Source organism: Felis catus, chromosome F1 (assembly GCF_018350175.1).
Source record: "Felis catus isolate Fca126 chromosome F1, F.catus_Fca126_mat1.0, whole genome shotgun sequence".
Taxonomy (NCBI): Eukaryota; Metazoa; Chordata; class Mammalia; order Carnivora; family Felidae; genus Felis; species Felis catus.
Genome location: NC_058384.1, coordinates 1,390,910 through 1,411,464, shown reverse-complemented (window position 1 = coordinate 1,411,464; position 20,555 = coordinate 1,390,910). Strand labels below are relative to the sequence as shown.

The 20,555-nt window shown below is 44.7% G+C and overlaps 1 protein-coding gene across 15 annotated transcripts in view; it reads right to left on the bottom strand.

Annotated features, from left to right (window-relative positions):
• The window catches only part of DNAH14 (dynein axonemal heavy chain 14), a 320,839-nt gene that overhangs the window by 220,720 nt on the left and 79,564 nt on the right, over positions 1–20,555 (bottom strand). For all 15 annotated transcript variants that reach the window (XM_045049347.1, XM_045049348.1, XM_045049345.1 and 12 more), the window contains 7 exons: positions 16,532–16,808; positions 15,986–16,031; positions 15,799–15,896; positions 11,746–11,912; positions 10,684–11,028; positions 4,171–4,512; positions 1,315–1,684 (listed from right to left, as the gene is read on the bottom strand). In XM_045049347.1, coding sequence (XP_044905282.1) covers positions 1,315–1,684; positions 4,171–4,512; positions 10,684–11,028; positions 11,746–11,912; positions 15,799–15,896; positions 15,986–16,031; positions 16,532–16,808 — 1,645 coding nt within the window. The remainder of the gene's footprint in view (positions 1–1,314; positions 1,685–4,170; positions 4,513–10,683; positions 11,029–11,745; positions 11,913–15,798; positions 15,897–15,985; positions 16,032–16,531; positions 16,809–20,555) is intronic.

Below are 20,555 nucleotides of genomic sequence, written 5' to 3'. Positions count from 1 at the left end.
TGACGCCAGGGCTAGCCAGCTACCACAAAGTTTCCCAGATTTTTACTGACTAGATATACAGACTAGTACACGTATACACATTCAAAAGACTGTTACAGGTTTGGGGCTTTTACATTCTGCTCAGTAAGGAGGACCATCAAAGGGCGGGGTCCCTCACTAGCGTTTCATAAAGAACATATTTAACACTGCAACATAGGCATGTAGGTCAAAGTTCTGCCACAGACCAGGGCCAGTCTGTCCTCTGGCCCTGGCAAACTTTGCCAGACAGGACTCAAAACCTCTGCCGCTGAAGGTTCAAACCTCCTAAAAGAAAAAGACAGGAGACAGAGGCCTAGCCAAAGACGGGGACTCAGAAAACCCCAAAACTACACCTATATGCTTGAATATCCAGTCTGTCCAGATGGGGCTTCTTTCATAAAGCCATGCTGAATGATAAAATGTTTCTAGAGACCTAAAGGAAAAGAGAATAGCCTTGGCTTCTCTAAGGCTACATTTTGGAAAAGAGCAAGATTTTTCTGGGAAAATGTGGACAAGAGAAGCAGTGTCTATTTGCTACACCGTTCGCTGGGGCAGAGACGGGACAAGGCGCCGGGAGAGGATTCGCAGAACGAGCGTCACGTCCCAGCAGTGACACTACGGATGATGTGTCCCCGGCTTTCCTCTTTTCTAAATGTTTTGTGATATTGTTATTATTTCTCGTAGAATTCAAACCCGAGCAAGGTCAAGTATTTTTCTGGCGAGGAGGTTGCAGTCTGCAGCGTCCTGAGGGTAAGGGAGGAGCATCAAGAGCGAAGGTGCTCCCTTGCCAGGCGGGTGAGACGCTCGCCTTGCGGAGAGGACAGGTCTCACAGAATCGCTGGAACAGGAACATCAGTGTCGGCGAGATTTCAAATTTGAGGATTCGCAGAAGGGAAACCTCTCAAAGGGACTTTTTAGCTATTTCTCCCACTGTCCAAGGGAAGCTGTGGGCGAAAACAGTGAGCATCTGGGTGAACCCTCCGCGTACGGGTGGGCCTCTGTCATCAAAGCCGCGATCGTGGTGAAGCGTCTGCGGTCTGGCCTAGGGAAATGGCTTCTAAAGAATACACAAAATTGTTATTACTCAAAAAAATTTTTTTCCCACCAAATTTTAATCTTTCTCTTCTTCAGGAAACGATTCCGGCCCCTACGCTCCTGTGCTGCCTCTCCAGCCACTAATGGCCAGGCCTTGGGAATAGGCAAAGTGGTTAAGGTCAAGAACAGTGATCTTCCTGACCCAGAGGCCATGCGGTGTGCGTAATTCTAGGTGGGAAAGCTTGAAATAGATGCCATTACCTTTCTCTAGCACGGAGATCACATGCATCCATCTTGAAACGTTTCTCTGCATGGATTCTGTGTCGACACTGTGGAGAGGTCTGTTCCTCCACTCCCTAAGGAGCGTTCTCCATTCCTCCTGTGCAGCCCACAGTGTCTTCCTCAAGGTCAGGTCATACTCGATGTCGGCGATCTCCGCACGGACGATCTGCGCGACGTCCTCCATGTTCAGGGAGTGCATGTGGGACTCGGCGTCGTCAAAGCAGTGCTGGAATTTGGAGTAGGTTCTAGCTTTGTGAGCCAGACCCGCGGCTTCCTCCGTGAGTGTCTGCATCATCTCCATGGCGCTGGCCACACCAGTCTCGGCACAGAGCAGAACAGGAGTTCTGATCTGAAACACGGCAGGAAGACATTCTAAGAGATCATACCGTTCAGGACCCCAACATGTTTTACTGACAGCAGGTTAGCATGTGACCTAAGCTTTAATAAACAGTCAGCATCTGCAAGGACTGTCCTTAATTTATAATTGTTTGTGTCTATCAGGAGGACTTTTAATTATTATTACCATCGTAGCAATAATTTGTCGTGTTTCTTCCCTCTCTCGGGCACCGTGGAACTTTAAGTAACACATTACCTTACTTACTAAATCTGGACAACAATCCTGAGAGGAGTTAATATTTTTCACAATTTTTCAGGGAACTTCTAGTTATCAATAATTGTCCCATCATCAAATGGTAAGTGGCAGTTTCAGGGTATGGCTGGCTCCTGAAGTCATTTCCTTTTTCTGATTCTGTTTAACTTTGTACAATTTTTTGTTTTAAGATGTTATTTTTTTAGGGGCACCCGGCTGGCTCAGTCAGTTGGGGATCCAACTTCGGCTCAGGTCATGATCTCACAGTTTGTGAGTTTGAGCCCCTCATTGGGCTCTGCGCTGACAGCTCAGAGCTTAGAGCCTGCTTCGGATTCTGTGTCCCCCTCTCTCTCTATCCCTCTCCGCTCTCTCTCAAAAATACACATTACACAAAATTTAAAAAGATTTTATTTTTTTTAAGTAATCTCTACACCCAATGCAGGGCCTGAACTCACGACCCAACTGAGATGGCCAGGCACCCCGTAACTCTGTAACTTTGTACTATTTTCAGGGCGCTTGTCACACGCTGCCTTGTATTTGGGTTTGACTACCGCACATGAAATTGTGGGCATTTGCAACACTGACCTCCAAACAAAGATAGAAGTAAAGGTCTTCCCTGATTTATTACTTATTAAATTATCAGCTTCTCAAGATGAAGGACAGTTTCATCCACTTATTTCTGAACACCTCATGGACCCTTGTACAGAAAATGTAGAATGGAATTGCGTGTGACGTTGTGTTATATGCAGTGTGGTCACCCAGTAAACGTTGAGAACAATCATAACGTAATACACTGTATGAAACTACTAAACGGTATTGGTGATAATGGATAGAGCTTAATATGTACTCTGTAAGAGGGATGCCCGTGTCATGCGTATATAATAAAGTTTTCCTTAGGCATCTCCCATACTTTTCCATTTGTGAACATTCATCTGTGTTTGTCAATGAGGAACCCCCGGGAGAGGCAGCTGTAGAAAGGGTCTTTCTGGCCCACAGGCGGTCGGTTTCCGCAGCCCCGTCTGCTGCCTTTTCCAACTGAGATCTTCACAGAAGGACCTCAGCCCTCAGGTACGTAAATCGTGTGAAACGTTACAGTTCAAGTCAGAAGGCGGTAAGGAGGCCCCACCCCGTGTGTCTGGGGGAGACAGGTCGGTACCTGCTCAGCTCAGCTCTGCTCACTGGTACACACGACCTGCAACACAGGCCCCGGTCTCGGTCGGGTGTCCCACCTTGCACACTTAAACAAATGTGAATTGTGTAAACTGGACACTTGTGTAAGGGCCTGTAACTTTCGAGTACTGTTTATTTACAATAAGTGCACAGGGGAAGGGACAGAGAAGGAGAGAGAGAGAATCGCAAGCGGGCTCCACACTGTCAGCCCAGAGCCCGATGCGGGGCTCCAACTCACGAGCCCGGAGATCAGGACCTGAGCCAAAGTTAAAGTCAGTCGCCCACCTGAGCCCCCAAGAGCCCCTCAGTCATATCTGAAAGACCGCAGGTGGGATGTGTGCACCAAGCACCTTCGTGAGGAATGTGTTTCACCTTCCTGTGTCTGTGTGAAACAGTACAGATCGCCCATGTCGGTGGAGAAACTGAACAGGCATAATCTCACTGAATGACACTGTGCCCGAGGCACAGTCAGTATGGGACTCACAACTTGGGGTGGTGCTGAGGGCAGAGGGGTGCACACAACCACGGTCTCTGGAGCCTGGCTCTGACTTGCTGTGTGACCTTCAGCAAGTTACTAGACCTCCTTAAATCTCACTGTTATTTGCAGGCAGGTACAGGCGTAAAGCACTCGGCACACAGCATCTCTGACCCTCGGGGAGGGGGTTTATCGTACGCTTTGCTCCTCTGAAGCGACTCAAGTTGTAGCGCTCGTTACCGCCGGCCTGGAATAAGGCCCAGAGAGACTTCCCGGGTCTAGCCCTTTGGGCCAGGGGCCTCCTGTGGCAGAACGACGAATCCTACGGAAAAAGTCACCACTGTGCTGTTGTTCGTGGTCTGCATGCGTTCATCACCGAAGACAATGCTAAATGTCAGTTACAGGTTCGTGAAAACAGACATGCAATTTTTCCTCCCATTGAGGTTCACAAGTCACCGACGTGCTGTCTGCGGAGTCTAGGTGAGGAACACTTGGATTAAATTATTTACCTGCGATTCTGCAGGCAGCAAGTGCCGCTATGCTTATTAGGCCTACGGGAAACTAAGAACCAGCTGATTTCTGATGAAAAACACACACTGACCTTGGCCTTCAAGTTGCTGACGTCAACTCGCAGACCCGTGATGTGAGCTTCCAGATTGTCTCTGAATTTAGCAATAGCGGCGTCTTTATTCATCTCCCTTAACTTCAAGGAGGTTTTTAGTTGCCCAAACTTGACGAGAAGAATTTTATAGATGGCAATTTGCTCTCCTGAAATCTGGACCTGGTAATACCTTACGACAGAATGCAGCTGAGCAACGACGGAGTGTTCTTTCTCCAACACAGACAATTTTGAGGAAATCCCCTCCAAAAAAGCAAAATGTTCCACAAATTCTTCAATTTCAGTGGGATCGCACTCCATCCTCCTCAGTGAGGTCTCCACAACCTGGATCATTAACACATCAATTGTCATTACAGAAGGATTGTTCACGGTTTTAGAAGACGGATTACTCTTTTAGCATCTGTCACTACCTTACAGAATTATAATTTCACAAGAAAACAAAGACATCATCCAGACATTATTCTAGATAGTGTTTAAACACTGGAGCGTGAACACGCTCAAACCCTTTCTATTGTTAATAGAGGGAACGTGAAGGCACCTGCATATAAAATAAACGCTAAGATATAAAGGAAGTAATATTGTGAATAATTCTGTCCCTAAGAAATGAACTCAACAACGACGGGAAGGGTGTGGCCACCACGTGGGTAACGCGGAATTGCTACCACGTTTGGAGCGTGTACATTCCAGCTCTGTATATACGTGATCCCGCTTTGCTCCGATCGCGTGTTGGTTCATTCGGTGTTGTCTTCTCCGGTTTATGCAGGAGGAAAGGAGTCTCAGAGGGATTCAATTTTGACCTTACTACAGGCAAAGGTGTAGTGAGTTACAGAGCTATGATTCACCCGAACATGATTCCAAATCCTATTTTTATCCATTATAAGTATTCATTAGAATTATATGCATAACATCAATACTTCTCCTAAGTGTATTTATATCATTCCATGAAACTTTCAAAATAATTGCATTTCTATACTCACATTACAATTTTTATTTTTGTCTCCTACTTCCAGGCTCTTAATGAATACTCTGGCGTGATTTTGGAAGCAATGTCATTTCCATTTTCAATTTCACAGGCTTGAGTTAATTGACCGTATGTGTCTAATTTTTCAAGCACTGTATTCTCTTTGATCGTCAAATAGATGTTCGTACAAAACACGCAATACAAAAAAGCTTTTAAAAGAGAAAATCCCTATTACGCCATCATCAGAGGTCACCGCTGTTAACCCACCAGCAGTTCACACGAACAGGCTTTACGGAGAGGCTTGTGTCTGAATCCCAGCTCCAGCACTTCCTGACTGTGTGACCCTGAGCAAGTAGCTTTACCTTAATAAACTTGGAGTCTTCATCTATAGTTTTGAGGATAAAACTTCCACATTTGATTGAAAATGTTCAAAACAAAAGACCGAGTAAACACGGCTATCTTGACTTTACCCACAAATCCCATTTAAAGGCCAGAGAAAAGAAACATTTTAAAATGTAGATTTGTATCACAAAGAAAACAGGTAATTCCAATTTTGCGCAAGAGAGGGCAGGAAAAGGTGAAATATACCTAAACTTCCTTTATGTCACTAGTAGGACACGGATATCAAAGACCGATAAGGATGGTAAAAGAAAGTCACAGACAAATTTCACTTACGGGAATAGATGCAAAAGTCCTAAAAACAATGCCTGCAGGGGAGCCTGGGTGGCTCAGTCAGTTGAGTGTCCAACTTCAGCTCAGGCCATGATCTCAGTTTGTGGGTTCAAGCCCCATGTTGGGCCGCAGCCCGGAGCCTGCTTCAGATTCTCTGTCTCCCTCTCTCTCTGCCCCTGCCCCACTCGCGCTCGGTCTCCCTCTCCTTCAAAAGTAAATAAACATTAAAAAAAATTTTAAAAATATAAAGTTCGTGTATGTGCACGTGCACGCTGGCCGCTAAGGCAGTCTGGAGGCAAGAGCGACCTGAGAAAGTCAATTAATGCAGCAACCACATTCAAGGCTTAAAGAAAAAGCCCTGCATGATTATGTCAATAGATGCAGAAGAAGCATTTGATAAAATTCATTTCTGATAAAAATTACTCGTGTCAGATTAGTAACTCTCATCCAGATAGGGGAACTGCCTTAACCACACCAAGGGAAGCTACCCGAAGCCTCAGGAAATAAATAATAAATAAAAACACACCAGGGAGCATGCTGGAGCCAGAGAGAGGATGAACAGAGAGAACTTTCAGAAGGTTCCTAAACCAATTACAACCCAGAGAGTTTTCTGGAACAAAAAACCCTGATTCTTCCAGCCGCAGAGATGCGGTTTGCGGAGGCTCACATGTGTCTTAGGGTTGTGTTCCGGAAGCGTTTGAGAGCTTTATGATCGGTACCTGATTTCACTCCTACAACCTCTCCAGGTGAGTGGCTAATATTATCCCCAACTTACAGATAAAGAAACTGAGGTAGGGTGAGAATAAGGATATTAACTAAGGTCTTCCACATAGGAAATGGAAAGGCCAAGATTTTTTTTTAAAAAAATCAGGTGAAGCAAAATTTACATATAAAAGATGCTAACTGAACGTTAGAGTGAGTTTTAACACAGTTATGCACCTGTGTAGTTACCTCCATAATCAAAACATACAAAGCTTTCACTGCCCTGAGACGCCTCGGGCCCCATCCCCATCTTCTCCTGCCCCTGGCCTCACACAGCCACCTCTGGTTGCTGTGACCACGGGTAAACTCGGACTTGTCACGTGATATACACACGGAGTTGTCCAGCAGGCACTCCGTGTCTGGCTTCTTTCGGTCAACGTATTTTTGAGATTCATCCAAATCGCACATAGGGGGAGTTAAGCTCCTTTTCCCCAGTGAACGCTATGCCCACGCACGAATGTGCCGCCTTTTCTCTGCTCACGTCTTGTGGGGAATCTGGATTCACTACAGGCTGTGGTGTGGTACTTGTGGGCGAGGCTTCTGCGAGTATTTGAGTCAAAGTCTTTGTGTGGACTTGTTTTTATTCCTGTTCGGTAAACGACGTGCCGTGGGACTGCCGGGTCCAGTGGTCGGTGAACACGTCCCCTTATAAGAAAGGGCCAGTTTTCCTAAGTGACTGCACCTGCTTCGTTCTCACCAACAACGGCCGGAAGCTCTGGTCCCTCCACGTCCTCCTCAGAACGTGCTATTGTCGGCCTTTTCAATTGTAGCCGTTGAAACGGGGGCGCGGTGGGACCTCCCTGTGGATTTGACTTCCCTGAGGACGGCGACGCTGGGAACACTTGAATCTGGTGACTGCCTTCTTTTGGGAAGCTGCGTTTGTTACCGGCGGTGGCAAAACAGTGGTCACGATGGTGCCTGCTCTTGCTTGGGGCTGATCCCGTGCGCTAACCAAAGCCACAGCTTCGGGCGAATAGTAGGAAAACTTGGTATCGCGTGCCGTCTCTTCTGTTACTTTCAGTGAAACCCCGGGAGACGACCTCACGCCACACGAAGCTGGGCAGAGACTGAGGGAACCACAGCTCTGGTAAGAAAATCTTCCTCTGCCTTCTGCACAGAGTCGACTTGAGGATTCTTGAAGTCAAAGGCCGTAGAAGTTGAGACAGCTAACCGCTTCTGAGCTCTCAATGAAAGAGGCGGCTTCAGTGGTGGCCTTAGCAGGAGAGGTGACTAGAGCCCTGCCTTAACCGAGCACCCTCACCGAAGGTGGGACGACAGGACTGGCAGAAAGCTCGCCGGCGGACTAGTAAGGGTGTAACTTCCCCCCAAGTCCATGTTCCAAACAGCGCCACACACAGAACCGTAGTGTGCAGCACAGACAGCAGCTGAATATAAAAAGGTCTCAGGCTTAAAAATCACACCTGGACTTGTATGCAATTAACCAGAAGCAGATAGGGAAAAAGTATTTAAGGAAGAAAGTCCTGGGGCGCCTGGGTGGCTCAGTCAGTTGAGCATCCGAATTCGGCTCAGGTCATGATCTCATGGTTCATGAGTTCGAGCCCCGCGTCGGGCTCTGTGCTGACGGCTCAGAACCTGGAGCCTGTTTCAGATTCTGTGTCTCCCTCTCTCTCTCTGCCCCTCCCCCACTTGCACTCACTCTCTGTCTCAAAAATAAACAAACATTTAAAAAAAAAAAAAAAAGAAAGTCCAAGCCTAATAGTCATCAGTGATGCTTCCTAAGGCCCACCCAGGTGTCCAAACTCATGCCCTTGCCGTAGTTGTTCAGTGCCCAGCAAGCACAACCTCACCAATGCCCGGCTCGGATGGGGCGGGTCACGCAGAATGATACACCCGGAGAGTCATCCTACGGGCACAAGCGGGGCCGCAGGGGACAAGAGACGGAGATTTCCCCCGAGATCTGAGAGGAAGGCTGCCAGACTGACTAAGCACAGAAATTAGTCTACCGAGAAGCAAATTCTTGTCCCTTCCGTCCACCAAGATTTGGTATTAGCTGCAGACCACTAAAGATAGCTACTTCTCCATTTTCTTTTTTTCTTTTTGGAGGGAAGTTTTAATTACAGCTACCCTGTCCCTTCACCATCTTACACCGGGCCAGGGGGGCTGCAGCCTGGTCTTTATTTACGGATCACCAGAACACTAAGCAGCCAGGTTGCACTTGATAAGGAGGGCCGGACGTGGCGTGGGGCCCACAGTCACCCCTACCTCTCAGGTGTCCACGAGGAGGGAGCCCCGCTCGCCTAGCCCCCTGGTGTCCCACCGCTTCGCACCCATCTCCCGGTGAAGCCGAGTGACTCCCGAGATGCGGAGTGTGGGGGCAGGGAGCGCCAGGCTCAGCACAGGTACCTCCTCTCAGCCAGCCAGCCTGCCCCACAAAGGCCGTGTGCTACCCTCTGCTCACTGATGGACAAGGCCAGGGGCTGGCCAAAGTTTCCAGGGCAGCCGGTGCCGAGAGGGCTGAGTCTCTCCCTCATTCTGGCCTTCAGTTTGGGGAGGGCTAATTTTAAATAAATAGAAGCCATCTTCCCCAAGGTCCACCTTATCAGTCAACAACAAAGGAACTATTTTCATCTCCCTTTGCCTTACCTTGTCTTACTTCTCAGTTGGCTCAGTACCCAGCTGGCTATATTTATTCCCAGAGTGGGAACATTTATTGTGCCCCCTAAACCTGGATACATGGGAAGAAGGGTGCGGACAGCCAAGGTGTCGAGTGCGCAGACGCCGTGAACTGGCAGACCTGACACTCAAGCCACCCCTCTCTCGCCTGCCTCCCTCCGCCGCCACGGAAGAGGAGCCTGAGATGCACCCACTGGGCCAGGTCCCTCTGCAGCCAGAGGTGGAGGCGGCACGGGGACGTGCAGTCACATGCACCACGCTGCCGCTTCCCCGAATTTCTGCCTAAGAGAGGGCGCGGCGCGAGTGGAGCAGTCCCCACCACGGGAGCGGAGCGGAAAGAGCCAAGACGCCGGGCTCCTGGCCACGTGCGGCCATCGGACCGGCCTGGGCGACCGGCACCCAGACTTCTTTGCGCACGAGACAGAGAAACCCGTCGTTTAATAGCCTTTTGGGGGCTTTTGGATCCTTGTTGGGGGAATTCGGTCCCGAGTGAGCCAGAAGTGACTTCCTATGTGTCTCGGGGTTGCTGTGGTTGTAAAGATGACGGGAACCCCAACGTACACAGCACACAGTGCCTCTGGTCTAACGGACACTTGCGATCCTCTTCACTCTTCACGGATTTAACAACTACTAAACGCTCCCTCCTTCTGCGGACACTCCCTCGCTTCCCCATGTCTCCGGTCACCCTGCAGGCTCCCCTTCCTCTAACAACCTCCTAAATATTGATATTCTGGAGGCTCTTTTCCATCGTCACCACACACATAACCGGGGCATTCCCGTTCACTCTGACGACCTCTAGGACCACGTGGATGCTGGTTGTTAAATGTGCGCTCCCCTACCGACTCCCTCCTGCTGGCCGGACATACACACGTGCACATCTCTACCTGAGGACGGCACTGTGAAGCAAGCACGGTGCTCCCTCTCCTGCACCCCACGGCCCACCCCGCTGCCTAACCAACACGCTGCAAGTGTCATTAATTCCTGACTTTCCCTATTCCCACATTCTGCCAATCACTAAACCTGTCGATTCTCTCTCTGAAATAGATCTCAACTCCCTCCGCTCCCCAGACTCCACACTGCTACTGCCCTTGTCCGAGCGCTCATCACCTCTCCCCTAGGGTCCAGAAACCACTTTCCTCCCGTCTCATCCTACCCGAATCCATTCTTTATGCTGCAGCCAGAGTGGTCCCTGCAGAAATGAAAGTGGTATCATGTCGCTTTCACATTTATAATCTTGCAACGATTCCCAGCAGGGAAAAAAGGGAAAACGTGGGGTGCAATTTTAGAGATGGTGGAGGAGGCTTCTTTGAGGAAATGACATCTGATCAAAGACCCAAACAAATGTAATACGTATCACATTTCTGAGGATAACACTCATCAAGTATGTTTCCGAAGTACGTCTTTTAAAATTATAACCTAATACTCGTAAAGACTCTCACGCAAGAGGCATTTCCAAAAATACTTACTTCTAATAGATTTGTGCTCTTGTTTTCAATTACAGATCGCAGGAGGTCGTGACTCAGACGTATGATATTCTCAACATATGGTAAGCATTCTGACTGATAGTCGAGACTTGTAACATTGAAAATACCAATGCGTTTCTCAATGACCATGTTGACAATGTGTTTCAGATACTTTCTGAATTTAGCTAGTATAGTTTTAAACTGTGTTGGAGTTAATTCTTCCATAGAGAACATTTTCATACTCATGACTTTGGCACTCTGTACGATGGTACAGTATTTTCTAAACTGGCAGCTGTAAGCACTAACCAGGCCCATTGAGTTACCAATAATAGTCAGGAGACTGGCAATCTGTAAATAAAAATGTCAAAAAGTCAGAATTTTAAGAGTAAAAAACTTGTGCTCTACGGGGCTAATAGTTCTATTAAAATATTTAAAACCATAGTTTTTTGTGGAGTTCATTTTGTTGGGAACCTACACTAAAGAACTATGTTGGACATAAGACTTTAAGAAATTAAGAGAGCCTTTTAAATATGTGGTGTTTCTGAAAAGGCCTACCAAGCCATTTATCTTTATCGTCAGCATGTTGTCTTGAGCCGTGGCCTAGAAACACCAATTCCCTCATTCCCTCCCTTGACATCCCACTTCAGAATAGACACTGTGCACAGCCCTGCACCAGGGCACTTCTATGTACCGTGTGAACTCCCCCAAGACACAGCTCCTGGACGAGGAATCATCTGACCCAAGTGAAGACAATTAGATTCTCCTGTAAATCTGAACAAAAATACCCAGCCAGATGGCAACAGGAACGTAGGGGCCAATGCAGGTCAACGACTGGAAGTCAATATCATGCAAGAACCATAAAACAGAAAGCTCATTTTCGGAGGGGAAGTTGGAAAAGAACAAAGGAGAAGAACTGAGCTGAAAGCACATGAGCGGGACAGACGGGGGAGAAGATGGAAATGGCATTTCAATTGTCCTAAGTTAGGATACTCAAATTTTTCAATAAATCCCTTTAATCTAAGAATCAGCCCAGTATTCCCTAAGACAAATCGTTCTTAAACTCACTTTGTTTTGGTAGGTAGGATCCATTTCAAAAAGAACCTGACAATCTGGCCATCTGGTTGTCTTCTTACAGGCAATGCCACTTTCAGTCTTATTAGGTAAATTCACAATTAAAACCGATTCAGTAAAGACAGACAGGCGGGGATCTTGGCAAAGAGGAATAATCTTGGCTAAAATACATAATTCGAAAGTTAGTATTTTCTGATGTCCCACTGAAAACAACACCTTAAAATTATCCATGACATCTAAAACTACTGGACTGAGGCTAATTTATGAGGGCTATATAGTATTCTATACCGATAAACGGAATTTAAGACAGTGTAAAAGTCTGGATTTAATATTATGGAAACAACAGAACCACTCACAGGTACCGGGTGGTGTCGGGGCGAGGCATAATTAAATAGAAGCTAAGAAAAGTCATTAAGAAATAGTTGGAATGCCCATGCTACGTGATGCCACGTGGAGAGCATTAGACCAGCACAGTGAGGGGATGAACGGGAGACAAAGCTTCACCGCCAGTGCGTTCACAGACAAGCTGAAAAACCGGGTGTCCATGGGCAAAAACCAACCAACCAACAAACACAAAACTTTAACCTACACTTCACACACTATGCAAAAATTAACTCAAGATAAGCCATATACCTAAATATAAAGCACAACTTTATTAATATTCCAAGAGGAAATACAGGAAAAATCTGTATTGGCTGTGAGTTAGACAAAGAGTTTGTAGGTAACAAAACATAACCCATAATAGAAAAAAAGTGGTGAGCCGTACTTTATCAGAGTTCAGAAGGTTCACTCTGTGACAAAGAATGAAAAGATGAGGCACAGACTGGGAGAAAATGTGTGCAAATCTTGTATCTCATAAAAGACTTGTATCGACGATACATATAAAGACTTCTCACAACTCAACAATAAGGAAACAAACATCCTAATGAAAATAAGCAAAAGATGTAAAGATCTGACCACAAAAAATGTATCCAAGCATATGCATATAAGCTCATGAAGAGACGAACAGGGAAACAAAATACAACCACAATGAGACCCACTACAACCTACAGAATGGCTACTTTTTTTTTTTTTTTTTAATCTGACAATACCAAGAGGTGACAAGGATACAGAGTGACTGGAGCTTTATACATTGTTGGCAGGAATGCAAAATGATAGAACCACGTTACAATTCTCATACAATTAAACATACACCTACCATATGACCCAGCAAACCCACCCCTGGTTATCAACTCAAGAAAAAAGGAATCTTACGTTGTCCAAAAACCTGTATGTGAATGTTTACGGCAATTTTATTCATAATTGCCCCAAACTGGAAACGACCCAGATGTGACTGCAGAAAGAAACTTTGGTATATCCAGACAGTAGACTACGACTCAGCAATGAAGAGGAGTAAGGCTGCTGTCCCCCGCAGCAAGATGGATGAATCTGAAATGCATCTTTCTAAGTGAAAAAAGCCAGACCCAAAAGGCTACCTACACATCCACTTGTATGACCTTCTGGAAAAGGCAGAACTATAAAGACAGGAAACAGATCCGAGGTTGCCAGGGGTAAGAGGTGTGGAGGGTCCAACCACGAAGGGGCAGCACCAGGGAACCTGGGCGTGATGGAGTGGTTTTGTATGGAACCTGGATGGCGGATACGTAATTGTCAAAACCCACAAACTGCATGGCGCACAGAGTGACGTAGTAGGTCTTAAAACGCCAAGCAGGATGCTGGGAGAACCCAACACGAATACGGATGGTGACAAAGTAGCCTGCTGTGTTACTAGTGACTCAAGAGGAGGGGTAACAAAGGAGACTCTGGAGAGCAGTGTTTTGACTGAAAACTCTAAGGACAGAGGGGGAAAAAAAACCGCCCACAAACACTCTGGTTGATACATTTGCGTCTCAAACAGGTGCGGAGTAGCCATTCTGACATTATTCTACCTGCGTAACAAGTCAGTAACTACACTGTTACTTTCCACGTTACTTTCTAGGTCTTTTCACTGATGGGCCTCTAAGCGGCCCCACTCCCACAATGAGCCCGTCCCGCGGCTGTCCCCGAGGAAACACAAGACGGGTGTGAGCCTCCTGTGCCCAAAGAAGCTACAGTGCTCTCCACAAAAGGGCACAGGGCCCATTCGGAAAGAGCAGTTCTCTGAAAATAAGGCCAACCTGAGCAACAAATTAAGTAACAGTAATACTCTCTTTACATTCCCCAGACTAACACAAATATCCCTGAACCTAGGAAATCCCTGGGGGCAAAATGTGACATAATTAAAACAGCACAGCACTGGCACACGAGTTATAGACACGGTCCAAAAATGAAATAAAATAAAATACTAAAATACAATAAATGATCACAGTGCCGTTTCAAGTCAGAGAGGGTGAGGAATGGATTATTCAACGAATGATACTGGGACAGACACATCATTAGTGCTTTGGGAAAAAGTTATAAGTCAGTGTATGCAAATACATTTTAGAGCAATCGAAAGCTTAAACATAAAAATGAAATCATAATTAGAAGACAAGTAGGAGAATGTTGTTCATAATATGTGATCATAATATGGGCAAGCGTCTCTACTATACCACGCCCTGAAGCCTTTTTCCAAAGGCTCTACAGATGTTATACTTTAAAAATAATGTTCTGCTTAGGAAAAAATATCACCATAAAATCAAGGCAAATGACCCATTTTTCTTAAAACTCCTATTAAAGATTAAGGGTTAATTTTCTTAACCCAGAAGGACTACCAACCAGCACGAGAAAGACTTCTGCCCCATCAGTGCCGCTCCTGTGGACTCAGTCTGAGAAGGACCCCATGGAAGCCACAAGCCGTGTGCCAGACGTTAACTTCATGACTGGGTATAGGATGAGCACGTTTAATTTTGCATGCATGGTTAAACATATTATGGCACGTTAGTGTAAGGGAGTGTTATCTAGCCATCTAAGTGACAATTATGAGAGCGACTGCAGCAATGAGGAAAATGCCTCCAATATAACGCTAAGTGATAATAAAATGTTTTGTTAAAGTTTTTTTTTTAATACTGATTTTTGGGAGAGACAGTGTGAGCAGGGGAGGGGCAGAGAGAGAGAATCCCAAGCAGGCTCTGAGCCGTCAGCGCACGGCCCCGTGCGGGGCTCGAACTCACAAAACCACAAGATCACGACCTGAGCTGAGATCAAGAGTCAGATGCTTAACTGACTGAGCCACCCAAGCACCCTGATAACAAACCATTTTAAATGTAAGTTTCACTCTTGTATGCTTATGAAGGTAAAAATGCAAAAACTATGTGAAAACACATAGTTGTTATATGCAGGCAGCTGAAATGATGGGGTGGTTTAAATTTTTTATTTTTTTTCTCAAGTAAGTTTACATGCACACAAATGCACGTATGTATGCAAACATATACAAATGTGAATGTAGATCAGTGAGTCCACATTTACATAAATAACTGAATGAAGAAATGGATCTGCTAAGGTGATAAGATCCGCTAATAAAGGCTAAAATTAGGGGGTAAAATTTTCAGAAGAAACAAAAAGATATTTGACAATCTTAAAACACCCCTCCCCAAACTGACTAATAACAAGAGGAAATATACACCTTCTAAGAGTTGCCACGGGTCCTGCTGTTTTAAGAGGTTTTAAGACTCAGACCGAGAGGAAGGGACACGTTCGGTGGCCAGGCTAGTAATAGCTGTGTAGCGTCAGACTGGATACACAGAACTAGAAAAGGACTGATCAAAATCGGTTTCAGATGGAAACAGTATCTGTTATGCTAGTAAGATATAACTTAGTTAAGTCTTATAAAATTCTGTGGTATATAAAAAACCCAAACCTTACACTGTTTTCCTAATTCCCGTCTTTTATGCATTCTAGTTACGTGTAGAAGTCACACATCCTCAAATAATCCCAAATTCACATTGACTGATCCCAAAGACTGCACATTCCCGATCCCAATGGACGGGGGTGTGTGCTCCACCACTGGGTGTGAACATCAGATGCCTGAGCCTGAGAGAATATTCCCGAAGGAGACAGTGTATCTAGCTACGCTTCAAAAACACTTACTTATACGTTTTTCAATGTCAGTCACCATATTTTGAATTTTTCTTGAAAAATCTAATCTGTTGGGAACTATGAAGAGATTTGTAGCAAATTCTGAAAACCTGAAAAAAGATAAAAGCATATTTCATAAAAATGCAGTAACCACCAAAGACTACAATTACTTGTAATATCAAAAAGGTCTGCTACTTACTCATCACACATATATTTATTCTCGAACTCGGTCATGATTTCTATGTCTACAAGAGTCCATTGAAAAAAAGAGAGAATGAAACACTGATTGGTATTTAAACCAGCTAGGTGACCACTTGCTACGTGGCAGTGCTTTGCAGACATCCGAGAATACGCTGGAAGGTCACCTAAGAGGTAGCATTCTAGCACTCCACCACACCCCGGACTGTGATAATGAGGGCCGAGCTGCGGTCTGAGGGCCTGGGTTTCTGACAAGCACGCAGGGGTGTTCACTGCCAGGAAGGGGGTCATCAGGCCCCAGGACTGAGAATGGTGTGCGTAGGAGACCAGAATGAGTAACGGTGTTATCGCTCACATGCACCACAGATGACCTGAGCTTGTGCTTAGAGCTTTCTTAACATTTATACTGCTGAGAAATGATATTATTTCTTAATATTTATTATCGCCGGTCAGCGATAATAGATAAACTACTAAAATTTTCTGTCATGTGCTCTTTTCCGGCTGTTAGCGTATCTCCTTTCATTCTTAATAGTCTCACTCATCTTACCTGAAGGTATTTCTTCAAGGCTGTAACAAACTTTTGGTTTCTTCATTATTGGCATTTCTTCACTCGACTGTTTTATGACACAACTGACTTCATTTTTTGGTGCCTCCTCTTGTTCACACACCCCAGGTTCTTCAGAGCCATTGTCAGCCTCATGAAAGTTCTCTGTGGAAGTTTCTGAAGAGTCACTTTCTTCAGGAGGCCTCAAGCGTAGAGTCACTTCAAATACTGGTGCATATACTTTTCTCAAATTGCTCTCCACTTTGATATGATTCAAAATCTAATTAATAGATATTAGAGTGACAGTGACAATATATAACCGAAAGAATATTCCTTTCAATTCAGGATAATATTGACCTAGACTTTAAATGATAAACAATAACTTTGGTGTAATGAATACTTGCATGTTAAAATAAGGTAATGTAAAATACACGATGCATTGTAATGCAGGAGTTCCCCCAAAAGACTGTGTAAATTAACACCAGAGTGGTTACATATTGATCACTTGGGAGCTTGTTAAAAATACAAATTCTTGGGGGCGCCTGGGTGGCTCAGTCGGTTAAGCGTCTGACTTCGGCTCGGGTCATGATCTCACGGTCCGTGAGTTCGAGCCCCGCGTCAGGCTCTGTGCTGACAGCTCAGAGCCTGGAACCTGCTTCGGATTCTGTGTCTCCCTCTCTCTGACCCTCCCCCGTTCATGCTCTGTCTCAAAAATAAATAAACATTAAAAAATTTTTTTTTAAAAATATGAATTCCTGGGGATGCCTGGGTGGCTCAGTCGGTTAAGTGTCCGACCTCGGCTCAGGTCGTGATCTCACAGTTTGTGAGTTCGAGCCCCGTGCTGGGCTCTGTGCTGATAGCTCCGAGCCTGGAGCCTGCTTCAGATTCTGTGTCTCCCTCTCTCTCTGACCCTCCCCAACTTGTGCTCTGTCTCTCTATGTCTCTCAAAAAATAAATAAATGTAAAAAAAAAAAAATTAAAAATGCAAATTCTTGGGCCCTATCCCCAGAGATTGAGTTAAAAGGTCTGCGGCAGGGTCCAAGAATCTTTCTGTAATTAAAAGTATAATTAACATACAATGTCATATTAGTTTCAGGTGTACAATACATTGATTGAACAATTTTATACCAAGAATATGAATCATTTAAAAGCTGTGCAAGTGAGTCTACTGTGTACTCACAGTTGAGAATTAGAAATCGGGAATCTCCTTCAAAACCACTGCTGCAGGTCTGACTTCTTCACTGGAATATACACATCCAGGTACAGGTACCTGTCCCTACTGGAGTGTACACATCCTAGTACGGGTACCTGTCCCTACTGGAGTATATGCATCCCGGTACAGAGGATATGTACTGAGAATACGCACATCCCGGTACAGGTACGCGTCCCTACTGAGAAACAGCCAGACTATTTCACGGAAAAACACCTTTCTTAGACAATGTATTTGCTCGTAGGCTCTGTCTAGGCAGGTGTTCTCAACTAATGTATCCATCTCTCTTACCCACACACAGCCCGCTGTTCTGGAGGCATCCAGGGTTTCTCAGAGTGGTTGTCTCACTCACCTGCCAGAACCTCAACTACTCCATAACGAATAAAGGCGGTTGACACTGTAAACAAACATCGTCAGCACCCTGTGAAGCCGCTAAGGAAGAGCCTGAGCAGATGCCGAAGGGGACACGCAATCTTTAGAGGTTGTACACAAATAAACGCGGGAGTTTCGGGGGGTGACACACTGCTGCAGAGTGGGTAATGGTGACTGCGCACAGCACCGCGCGTGTGGTAACGCCACTGAATTTCACGTGTAAAATATGCTCGAAACGGGCAAGTGGATGTTATGTATGTTTTATCACAATCAAGAAGTTCAAAGACAATTTCAAACAAACATAATGCGTTGTATAGCTCCTTCTGGAAAATAACCTCTAATCCTGGTAACGACCGGACCTTGAACCCTACACACTTTCTCATGTTACAGTATTACAAATAGTTGGCGTAGAATCATTCCTGAAATGCATGTAGTACAACTACTATTCGATACGGCATACTTGTATCTATGTCCACTGCTTGAGTACACCTGATACAGTATACTCCTAGCACACTCTATTATTGGACAGTTACTCTTGGGTGAGTGCTTATCATGTCCTAGGCGCTAGAGTAAACAAGTTGCCCTCACCTCATCTTCACAGCAACCTGGACAGAAATGGTTACTCTTATTATATATAAAAAAGCTGGTATTAATTTGTTAAAGGCTATATTGCCAGCATGTGGTAAGGTGGAAGTCATGGGTCTGCCCCTCCCTTGCCCGTTCTCTCTCTCTTGCAAAATAAATAAATAAATAGAAAATAGAAAGCTTCTTGGCAAAATACAAAGGTATGAGAGTGAAGTCAAGCCAAAGTTATGAGAGTGAAGTCAAGCCACAAGACTTGAAGTCAAGTCAGGATGGGAGAAAATATTTGCAAGAGACATAGCTGCTAAAGGTCTGTTCTCTAAAATATGCAAAGAACCCTTCCTACTCAACAGTTAGAAAACACATAACCCAATTAAAAATGAGTCAAAGACCTTAACTGACACATCAACAAAGAAAAGTATACAGGTGACAAACAAGTATATGAAAAGGTGGTCCACATTATTTGTCATCAGAGAAATGCAATTTAGAACAAGGACAATTTAGAACAAGGACAATTTAGAACAAGACAAGGAGTGAGAGTCCCAAGTGGTTCACAAGTTCAGGCCCCACGTCCGGCTCTGTGCTGACAGCTCAGAGCCTGGAGCTTGCTTCAGATTCTGTGTTTCCCTCTCTCTCTGCCCCTCCCCACTCACACTCTGTCTCTCTCTCTCTCTCTCAAAAATAAATTTAAAAACATTAAAAAAATTTAAAAAAACCGTGCATGTGTTTTTATCTAAAAATATTTCTATTCTAAAGTGTTCATAAAGAACTAGTAGAAGCATCTAAAATAACAACTCTCGGGGCGCCTGGGTGGCTCCGTCGGTTGAGCGTCCGACTTTGGCTCAGGTCATGATCTCACGGTGAGTTTGAGCCCCGCGTCGGGCTCTGTGTTGACAGCTCAGAGTCTGGAACCTGCTTCAGCTTCTGTGTCTACCTCTCTCTGCCTGTCTCCTGCTCATGCTCTGTTTCTCTCTCAAAAATAAATAAACATTAAAAATTAAAAATGAATAAATAAATAAAATAACAACTCCCAGTACAGGCTGGGGCTACAAGGCTCACAGGTTAAATCTAACAAAAAAAATCTAAGATTTTTATGGAGAAATTATAAAAGACATTGAAAAAATTCAAGAAGACTTAAATAGCACAATCATGTCGCGAAGATTCAATATCATAAAATATTAACTCTCCCCATCTTCTAGGCAATTTCAACCAAAATCCAAATAGGGTTTGAATCTAAACTGTATACAGAAGAGCAAATGGCTGAGAATAAAAGAAGACTTATCTCAAAGCTATATACCATTAATCCAGTGTGGGATCGGCACAGTGAGAGGCAAATAGATCAACAGGACAGAGTAACAGCTGGGGAACAGAAGACCCACATACGGGAATCAGATGGTAAATGATAAAGAAAGAGCTTCCAGTGCAGATCAGCAGGGAAAGGATGTAAAGAAACTACGTCTGGGCAATGGCTACTCACACAGAAATACCTGAAAATGGACCCCAGCCTACACTACACACAGACACATTAAAGACACATGTGAAGGCCAGACTCTAAAGCTTCTATGAGAAAATAAAGGAAAATATATTTATGACTCAGGATGGTAAATTTAATCTCAGACACTAACACAAATAAAAGGATTGATAAATTCCACTACACTGAGATGAAGAATTATTGATAAAAATTACCACGAGGGAATAAAAGTAGCAAGCCATCTAGCAGAAAAGATAATTGCAATATAAATACGAAGAATTCCTACAAAATAATAGAAAAATCTATTCAGCAGATAAATGGACAAAAAACATAGAAGGCAAAATATGAGTCTACAATAACATATTTAAAAAAAAATTTTTTTTAACATTTAT